The sequence below is a fragment of the Camarhynchus parvulus genome, chromosome 3 (assembly GCF_901933205.1).
Source record: "Camarhynchus parvulus chromosome 3, STF_HiC, whole genome shotgun sequence".
Classification (NCBI taxonomy): domain Eukaryota; kingdom Metazoa; phylum Chordata; class Aves; order Passeriformes; family Thraupidae; genus Camarhynchus; species Camarhynchus parvulus.
The window spans coordinates 31,936,837-31,947,189 of record NC_044573.1 but is presented as its reverse complement, the minus strand read 5'-3'; the positions used below and the strand labels follow the sequence as shown (position 1 = coordinate 31,947,189).

General features: G+C 46.9%; 1 protein-coding gene across 4 annotated transcripts; it reads right to left on the bottom strand.

Annotated features, from left to right (window-relative positions):
- Positions 1-1,296: 1,296 nt before the first annotated feature.
- On the bottom strand, positions 1,297-8,717 carry ZBTB18 (zinc finger and BTB domain containing 18). 4 transcript variants are annotated; one of them, XM_030945719.1, is made up of 3 exons: positions 8,428-8,530; positions 7,023-7,106; positions 1,297-4,921 (listed from the first exon to the last, which is right to left on the bottom strand). In XM_030945719.1, exons 2-3 carry the CDS (start codon positions 7,033-7,035, stop codon positions 3,339-3,341), a joined length of 1,596 nt encoding a protein of 531 aa, XP_030801579.1. In that variant the 5' UTR covers positions 7,036-7,106; positions 8,428-8,530; the 3' UTR covers positions 1,297-3,338. The 4 variants fall into 4 exon arrangements, with proteins under 4 accessions (XP_030801579.1, XP_030801580.1, XP_030801581.1 ...); XM_030945720.1 differs by lacking the exon at positions 8,428-8,530 and adding an exon at positions 7,615-7,974; XM_030945721.1 differs by lacking the exon at positions 7,023-7,106 and having other exon boundaries at positions 8,428-8,717.
- Between the last annotated feature and the right edge of the window lie 1,636 nt (positions 8,718-10,353).

Sequence of the window (10,353 nt, the reverse complement as noted above, 5' to 3'; positions counted from 1 at the left end):
AATCTACAATCCTTGAAAATCTTAATGTTGGAGAACAAATGGTGAATCTGCCTGGAGCCACAGCCAAAGCTCATCAGCTGCACAGATTTCAGTACTGCAATATTAGCCGTCTTTCAGTCTTGACGATACTTAAACCCATCTTAACTACACATAATATTCTACCTTCTGAAAGCCTACAGAAAAGGTCTGCTGCTAGAAAACAGAGAATTCTATGAGACTGGAGATGCTAATTGACGGAAGAAAATGTTTTCAAAATATTTCTTAATAACACAAAAAACCCACACTGCAAACACAGCAAAGGGTGATTGAAATTTGTTATAAACAATAAAACAGCGAAAAAGATAATTTTGGCTACATGCACATTACAGCCGATGTAGGAAGATAAGAATGGCTTAGGCACCAAGATTCACTTGGTCACTGCACAACTTGAGTTGTACCTAGGCAGATGATAAGTGTAATGAAATGTTTAAATTAAGGTATTTTTCCCCCCATCAAATTTGCCCTGCTGTCTCTGTTCCAGCCTTCTAATTTAGCTCCACTTTCATATTCCCATTGGGCTCCACAGCGCTGGTCTCGTTCCTAGGATAGAGCAGCTTAAAACAAGAATTCTGGGTATATCCTGCAACAAGCATCTACACCAGGTCTTTTTCAATGGCTTAGCTAAGCTTGTATTTTTTTATTTTTAGAGAAGCATTTAGTCTGTAAGAGAAATACCCAAAAGATTTAGGATTATTTCTATTTTCCTCTGTAGTCCAGACAGCTTTGATGCGTTACCAGTAGTTTGGACATTTTGACTGCCTACTGTAACACTGACAGCCAGTCAGCACCCGGCCAATGCTTCAGATTAAGTTGTTGCCTTCTGCTCTACTGTTCTCATAGAGACTGATATATCAAGAGAGTGAGCCCAAGAGAGCTCCTTGGAGTGAAATTAAGCCTACAAAGGGAATTGTGTGCCTGCACAGATATTTGCATGGCAGTAAAATTTCTGGAATTCAATAGATTGCTTCTGCAAAAGTCTTTGGGGAAGAAAAAAATAATAATTATTAAAAAATACCTCTACAGAATGATCAAGAGCTGCACACAGAGAAATGCTTTCAAAACACAAGCATTTAATTTTTTAAAATGTTAAGTGAGATGTAAATATGCATGGTAGCAACAAAGTGCCCAAAAGCATACTGAAAACATATTCCATACACAGTTAGCAATAGAAGTCTGTACAAAAGTAATAAAGTTACACAATATAAAAAATACTCCATAACTATAATTTAAAAGAGGGAAAAAAGACAAGGGAATTGATTTCTCAGTTCATATAATTTATTGCAGTTAGCACACAGTTTAAAAATTCACCAACACACCAATAGTACAAAACTAAACAGCATTATAAGTTATTCCCTCCTCAGGAAAATAAAACATACTATGATTGTCAAAGCTAGATGTCAGTCTAAGTTTTAGAACAAAAGAAGAATGTGAAACTAAGGAAAGGAAAAAAGCAATCACTCACGAGGACCACAAAAAAATCCAAGAGAAAGTCCATTTTCCTCAGACACTGATTGTCTTTTCTAACTTAAGAAAAGAATGTAGTTTTAAACCTAGAAACTATTCAAGTAACTAAAGATAACGCTCCAAGGCCATTTTCACAGCTTTTTTTTTGTTTTAAATGCCATTACAGCCAAATTAACACACATTTGACCAAATATTTCCAAAACAGTCCAGCAATACACAATGGAGTTTTCCATTCAGTATCTTAAGCACAAAAATAGGCTATGTTTACAGTAGTTAAGGCGATCAAATTTTAAACAAAAGCAGAGAAAAAAAAAAAGGAAAAAAAAAAAAGAAAAAACAGCAAACGTTTTCCATGCTACTCCCATAGACCTTATTTGTAAGTGCAAGACAGGAAAACAAACACTGTGCAAAATGCTTTTGACCTGCGTGTTGGTCATTAAAACCACACGTCAGGCTGCAGTCTCTGCTGCTTGGATACGCATAGTCCTTCCCCGGCCCCCCCGGCCCCCCCTGTCACTCAGGCCTGCCCAGGCCTTTCAGCCCGGGGCTTTTTTTGCTTTTTTTTTTCAGTCCACAGCCTCTTTTCAACGGGGGGGAAAAAAAAAGAACGACCTATTGTGGTGGAGTGGTGCAGCAGGAATCCTACAAATGCTCATCTGGGGAAATGGACGCACCTCAGTTGGAGCTGGCGTGGGGTCTGTGCAATTAGAAGGGGTCTGGGGTTAGTAAATGCACACCGCACATGCAAATCTCGAAGCCTGGTTGTAAACATTCAATTTTTTTCTCCTTGTTAACGTAGCTAGATCGGCAACTCGTAGCTTAAGTTCTTCTCAAACTTAAAGACAGTGGGAAAGTAATTTTAAATTAGATAAAATAAAAACAGTGCATTTCTCGTCTTTATAACACTGGCATTTTCAACGGTGTCAGGTTTTTTTCCTAAGGAAATTAAATAATTTTCAACTCACTCGTTAAAGTTATACAATGCAAACAAAGACAAAAATATACTGAAAATCATGCATTTCTGTAGCGTTAATATTTACTTTTCAAGACTCAACTAAGAGCATCAACACAACCTGCCAAGTTCTTTGATACCTCCCCCCGGCCCATGTAATCAATTACAGTATACAATAACAGTAATTCACATTTTTTAAACACACAGTTCATCACTGCTGAAGCTGCAATATCCTTTTTCATCCCAAGCAAACCTTCACGTAAGACAGAGTCCCAGTGATCCCAGTGTACTCTCAGGGTTTTTGTTTTATGTTTTTGTGTTGGTTTTTTTTGTGGTTTTTTTCCAGTGGGAACTGTCAGAAATCCAGAAGTTGCCATAATAAGTTTTAAGTCAACCGCTTGTTTAAAAATAGATAATCCAGCATTTCAGAAATTTTCCATTTGGGTCTAAAAGCATTCAGGTTTCCAACAGCTAGAAAGGACTCATGCAATTATAGAAATGTAAAGGAACTGACAAAATTGGGAGAGGATTTCTACATTCAGATTTTAAGAGGGGAAAAAGATCAAGAGTTTAAAAGAACGCAGTGTTTTGGGGAGAATAAAGCCACGTCCAAATTTTTTGAATTGGAGATTCCTTAGAAGTAAAGTATCCGCTGGCTTCTATTCCGAAAAGGGGGGAAAATACGCTCCGCAATTAGTTACTTTGTCGGATTACCTCTACAATTCATTTTTACTGGAGTGCTAAATTAGTGAAATATTCATGCTGCCTTAAAGTGCAAAAACAAGCTAATAGCCAAACTTTCAGTTCAAGGAAACAAGATTGCTTTTAGACTGTACCACAACTATATAGATTTATATATATATTATTTATATATATAAAAATTTTATTTCCAAAGTTCTTGTGAGCTATCTTCTAAGGTCCAGTCTCTGACAGTAGGTAAGCTCAGTGCTTCGCTTTTGACAGACAATGAGTTCACCAACTCACAGTGAAACTTCCGAATGTGTCTGTAAAGGTCTCCGGACTGTGTGAACCTGCGTTCACACCACTTACAAGCATGAGGCTTCTCCCGCGTGTGAACCACTGCGTGGCGGCTCAGGTTGTGGGAGTACTGGAAGCTCTTCCCACACTGGGTGCAAGTGTAGGGCTTTTCACCTGAATGAGTCCTCTCATGACGTTTCAAGGTGTACATGCAAGAAAAAGTCTTACCACACAACGAGCAGGTCGGGACATTGACATCGGTAGCAGGCTTGCTGCGGATCCCGTCCTGCTCTCGAAAGTGCGTGCTTAAATGAATTTGCAGGATGTGGGGGCTAGGAAAGACCTTGTTGCAGAGAGGACACATGAAAATTTGGCCAGCAGGGCTAAGTATGTTTGACACATAAGGGAGCAAGCTGCTGTCCATGTTTCCTTCCACCTGGACTCTCTCATTCTCTGGAGTTATCATTTCGTCATCGCTTGCCTTGTCCTCTCTATCTAGCTCCCTCAAGACCGAATCTTCCCTCATCGGAGCCAGGTGGGCCGGCTCATACTGTACCCTGTTATTAGTGCTCACACTTTCTTTCACAGTGCTATGTTCCATATCATAGTCATTAGTGCCAACATCACTCTCATCACAGGAAGCCTCTTTTTCCACCTTCACCTGAACCAGGCTGTTTCTAAGCATGTCCTGCGAAGAGAAATAAGAACTGTTCAAATTTTCAACTCCTGAAAGGCTGGACTTGACAGACAGGTCCAGCACGCAGTCAACATCTGCTGAATCCCTCACGGAGGTGACAGACCTCTGGGACAAAGACTCTGTTGAGCTGCAGGGGCTGGCTACTGTTTTTCCAGCTGCTGCTGTGTGCGTCTCTGCCTCTCCGCCAGTCTGGGGAATGCCTGCTGAGTCTGAGGGCAATCTCATCCACATGTTCCCAGGCTCAGCCGCCAAGTCCCTTTTGCTAGGCAGGATGTTCAATTTTTCATCTTCTCCGTCATCTTCATCACTGGGCAAGTCTCCTGGCATGTGGCTGCTGCCGTCGGAGAGGCTCTCCACTTTGTCTGAACAACTTGAGGCGTCTTCCTCCTTTTTTGTACTGTCTGCCTCCGTGGTTGCTTTCTCTTTCAGCTTCTTTTTGCAGACTTTGACAATGTCATACATGTGGAGATAACTGGCAGCTGCTAGCACGTCTTCAATGGGCAAGTCTTTGAACTGGAGCTTTCCTTCGTACATGAATTCAAGCAGGAGAGCGAAAGCTGGGGCTGTAACAATGTCGCTGTTCAGATGAACAATGTCCCTTTTGTCCAGCTGGTCCTTGTAAAAGAGGTGGAAATACATGCTGCATGAAGCCAGTACAGCTCTGTGCGCTCGGAACTGGGCATCTCCTACCAGAACAGTGCAATCACAAAGAAAACCCTGATGTCTCTGCTCACTCAGACACTGTAGCAAATGTCTACTGTGGTCAGGAAACTCCATACTGTCTTCATAACCTATAAGCAACAAAATTTTAAAAAATTAAATGTAGGTCAGAATCACGGAACTTATAAATCCAAGTAATTCCACTCTAAAAACCCGGTATTTGTATTGCCGAAATTCTGGTACTGACACCACGCAAAGATTATTTAACACAAATGTACGATGGCAACTCTTTCCCCGACTGACCACTACAGTTAGGATTTCCTTTCTGTGGTAAATAAGCTGGTCTAGTGAGAGCATAGGTACATCTGCAATTTTTTTAGAAGTATCACTGCTGTTCATAAAATCTGTTCAACAGTTTTTTTTTTTTTTTTTTTTTTTAAGAGAACTTCCTCCAGATTGAATCCCTAGGAGGGCAAAGCCCCCTCCCTCCAAAAAAAAAATTTTTTTTAAACACTAAGTTTGAGAGATCACGGAAGCAGCAGAAAAAACATACCAGATCATCTACCTTCTTTTTGAAGTCAAATTGTAGTAAGAGGAGAGGTACATGAAGAAATAATAAATACCCTAATCTGTATACCCAAGTCTAACATTCATAAAAGACAAAAAATATTTACATGTATCAATTTATATCAACAGCAAAAATGAACATTTCTACAAATTTAGTTCATGTGGTTTTCTTCTCGTAGTAAGTACAGGTTTTTTTAAGGTTTTAAACCTTTTCCACACTGTACAATAGAACATGAACATTTTTTCCCAACATGCAGAATATACAAAAGAAAGCTAACAACCAAAACGCCAACAAGCACCACTTCCCCAGTGCAGAAGGACAGAAATTTCCCTCCCCTCCCACACCAGGCAGAGTTTGCAGTACTAAGCTTTAAAAAAAAAAAGTCATTCAACCATTCAACGTGAGCGTGTGTCCACGTTTAGAAAGAGTATCCCAAGTACTGTTCTTACCCAAGTGTTTTTTATTTGCCTTCCTTGATGATAAAGACAAAATAAACTTAAAAAAGAAGTAAAGAAGTCAAAAATCAAATTGAAAGTAAAATCTTTAAAAACCTATGTTAATCTATTCTTCTGTGATTGATAGCAATGGTCTCCCAAACCATCTAAGCAGATCGTGACTCTCCAGGCTGGCAGATATTATTGAAAAACCCTCATCCCTTGCAAACCAAGATGTACTAAAACTTACAACACAACCCCTACTATATTCTGTAAAATACCATTGCTAGAGTAAAGCATGAAGATTTACAATACAATCACTTTAAGTGCCCCACAGCCAACATCAATCCTAATCCTTAAGAGGGCTAAAAATAAAGATTGGAGGGCAGCTCACAAGGTAGCTGTGATCAAATTAGGAGGCTGAAAGGACAGAGAGGGACGAAGAAGGAAGCTTATAAACATCTGATCCAGCTGACTGTGGCCATATGGCAGCTGCTGCCCAGATAAAGAGATTAAGAATAGAGGAGTGCGATTACAGCTGTCTGGCCAATTCAGGCAGCTCAAATCTACAAGTTCTAAATTAGTCGCAAATACAAAAACTCCTTCAAATAATTATTGCTACACTAAATAAAAGATTTCAAATGCTACATGCAAGGAAGAAAAGAGGAAACCAGTCAAGCCATTCTCCCGGGTACAAAAGTTTTTAAACACATAGCTGATTTCTATCTTTCAGAAGCACTACAGCTGTATGCTACTACATTTCTGAGCTACTGGATATTTAACCATGTAACTAAAGACTTCCCTACAAACACATTTTAGCCAGGAAGGTCCTTTTGTAAAAACGCACACTCTTGTATATTTCATTAAAATCCCTGTAAAGTAATTTAAAAGATGTAAGACAAAAACATAAAGCAAAACTCTCTTTAGGCTTGCCACTAAATCCATTGCAGTTTTGGTCTCAGAAATTCAGGATGAACTTGCTCTCTCCTTCTTCCAAACCAAGACATTCCCACAATATGCATGAAAGTTAATGCTAACAATGTGCCCAAGAACTGATACTCTCCAACTGTAGTCCAAGCCTTTTGACTAAGTCCACTTATCTATTTAATACTCAATTTCATATATTACCTCTAAACTTGGTTAGAAAAGTAATGTGATTTTTTTTTCTAAAATTCAATAAACAACACACCAAAACAGAAATATGCTGTACTAATCTATTGCTACTCCTACCTTTAGTACACATAAACCTGATTAAGTCCTTTCCTCTGAGTCTTGCTGGCTCCAGGTCTGTTAGATCGGTGGAAAAAAAGCAGACTAGGAGAGACAGATGCAAAGTGGAGATGATGTTAGAGAGGAATGAGATACCTTCTCCACACACAGATCTGCACACACTAACTCCCTGTCTGTGTGTTAGAATAAAAGGCTGAGGGATGGCAGGCTGTCAGCTGCTCTGACATCATGTTCAGATGGAAATGCTACCTCCAGCTGTGCTCCTTTTAATGCCATATGCTACTCCTCTACACTCCTGCCACCAGCTTTTTCTTAGGAGAACTTTTCTCTTCTGTTAGTATAAACAAAATACTTCAAAGTCTCTTTTTTTCAAACTTTCTAACAGGGAGGAAAAAAAAAAAAAGAAAATCCTAAACATATGGGGCTTTACTGTATGTGCAGCATAGCAACACTTCTGCCTCAACTTGGAGGTCCGCTTTACGTGCTGACAGAGTACCCCAGCCACGGGGTTACCCCAGAAAGCCACACCGGCTCGGGGTTTTACTAAGCCCAGGGGTTCATTTAAAAGCAGAAATTAACCGGACCTATTTACCACCTCACAGCTCCCCGCTCCGCCGCCGGTCCTTTCAGTTCCAGCGCTTAAGGCAGCGCCAAGTGACACCGAGCACCAACTCTGGCTCCTTTAGAGCCGCCGAGCAGCTTCCCTGGCCGGGGCACTGCTGCGAGCGCTCGGCTCGGCTCCTGCACCGCGCTTCCCCCGGGGGACCGGGGCTGCCCGGGAGCTCTTTGACCGCGGCGGCGCCAGGACGCGGGTCCCCGGCCCCGCGGGCTCCGAGCGGCCCCCCCGCCCGAGCGGGAGCCCCGAGCCGCGCCGGCCCCCCCGGTGACACTCACGCGTGTACCCAGCGGGGCGGGTCACCTGCCCGCCGCCGGGCGGGGACAGCCCGCCGCCCCCCGGGACGGGACGGGACGGGCGGGGAGGCGGCGGCGCGCAGCAAGTTCCCGGAGGGCCCGGCCCCGCCAGCCCCGCCGGGCGGCGGCAACTTTTGGCCGGGGCCGTGTGTGTCCCCCCGGCCCGACACTCCCGTCCGGGGCCCCGGTCCGGCGGGCAGCGCCGCCCCCGCCCGCGGCCGGGCCGTGGCCGGGCGCGCCGGCAGCCGCCCCGCGGGGAAGGAAGCAGCTGCCCGGCGCGCAGGAAAAGCCGCCCCCAGGTCACGGCGGCAACAAAAGAAAAGTAACCGGGAGCGTCGCCGGGGCGGCCGGTCCCACCGCCCGGGGAGCGCTGCCCCCCCCCCCTCCGCCCACCCCCGGCCGGACCCGCCGCCAACTCCGCCCGCCCCGCGGGGCCGCAGCGGCCCCGGCCCCGGCGCGGCGGGTGTGTGGGGATGGGGGCAGCGGGACTCACACTGCGCGGCGGCCCGAAGTCCCCGCGCTCCCGCCGCCGCCCGCCGGCTCCTCTTCGCTCACTTGCCGCTCCGGGATCGCGCCTCGCCCCCCGCCCGCCCCCCGCGCCCGCTGGCCGCCGCCCCCCGGGCTCCCCTGCCGGCGGCTGAGGAGCTAGCGGGGCAGCCGGCGGAGCGAAGCGGGCCCCGCGCTCAGCGGCTCCCCATGGCACCGGCGGGGCGCGGGGGCGGGCGGGGGCCGGGGGCGGGCGGGGGCGCGGGGCGCTCGCGCGGCGGCGGCGGCGGCACAGCCGGGCCCGGCTGCGGCAGACAGATGTTCGCCCCTCCCTCCCCGCTCCCCACTTCGGACTCCGCTCCCTGACTGACAGCGCGGCCCGCCCGCGCCGCCGCCGCCGCCAACCGCCGCGGCGCCCCGCCGCTGACTGACGGGCCGCGCCGGCCGCCGATTGGAGCAGGGCGGCCCGGGAAGGCCGGCGGCGCCGCCAATCGCGGCGCGCGGACGGGCACGGGGGGCGTGACCCGGCGGGGAGCCGAGGCGGAAGGAGGCGGGGCCGGGGCGGGGCGAGCGGCGCGGGGCGGGGCCGGCGGGGCGGCGGCGGCGGCGGCGGCGCGGTGCATGGCGGGACGGCGGCAGGTGCGGCGCGGCCCGGGCGGGAGCGGTGCCGGGTGTGCTCCCGCTTCCCGAGTGCTCCCGGGTCCTCGAGTGCTCCCGCAGCCCCGGCTGGCCGGCTGCTGGGCTGCCGCGGGGCCAGGAGAGCGTGCCATAAAGTGCTGAGACCATGCAGCCATCAGGGGCAGGAGCATTATTGGTGTGATGTGGATGGTTATATGTATGCTAAGTATATATCGTCCGTATTGCAGTGTTATCTCAAGACCCAAGAGGCGTCATCTGCCCCTGCTAAGAACACACAGTCGGCTGAGATAAGGAAACTTTTTGCCAAAATTCACCAAGGGATCCGTATCTAAGAGAAACTCAAGTTGCTGATGCTCGGTAACTTTGCAGAAGTTGAATGCAGGAGCATCTGGATTAGCATAAATCACAAGGATGCTAATGGATGCTGCTGCGAGATGTACAAAAATAGAGTAGCTTTGCCCTGCCACATTTATGATTGGATAATTAGAAATAAGCACCCGTGGGTAATTAGGTGATTCATATCATACCATTGTGTAAAACTCCTAAAGCAAAATCTCAGGGGTGTGCCCAGTTTGGCTGGGGCACTTTAGATGCAAGAATAAATATTTATGTTTGTAATTCTGTGGTTTGTGTCCTAGCCTCTCTCCTTGATTGGCACCAGCCAGCTGTGAATTACTCATAACAAGAGTGCAAGTGCTTTGCCTTCTCTCTTCCAAGGAAGGGCTCTGCCCTGAGCTCCCACCTCAAGGGTTGAATTACCGTGGGTACTTTCTGTGCTTCCCGCTGTGGCAGATCGTGAGGAGCAGTGCCAGCAGGTTGGCATCCTTTGGGATGTGTGTGTGTGTGCCCAGGTCTGTGGGCAGCTCTGGGCAGGCTGGTGCCTGAGGGGGAGCGAGCTCTCCAGACCTCATCGTGGCTCACAGGCAGATTGAGGTCAGCGGCTTTGGAGAATACCACGGCTTAATGGCGGGTTAGGGTAGGGCACTGGAGGCCAGGTTGGAAGGGCTAAGGTCTTCCTTAGCAAGGGACTAATCCAAGGAGATCTGGGTATTTCCCCATCTCCCCTTCGGTTTCAGGTAAAGAGGTAATATAGGGAAGTATTTTAAAGAAAACAAGGGTCACCAACAGAGCCTTGGAGTTTAAAGAAAAAGAACTCAATTGAGTATTAATAACTAAAATTGATTGAGTAGCTGTAAAAGCTGAAAACCATGCACTTCCTCTCTTCAGTAATATGAGACTGTTACAAAGAAACAGACTGAATTCTTGCTGTGCCTAATTGCTTTGACAGCACTGC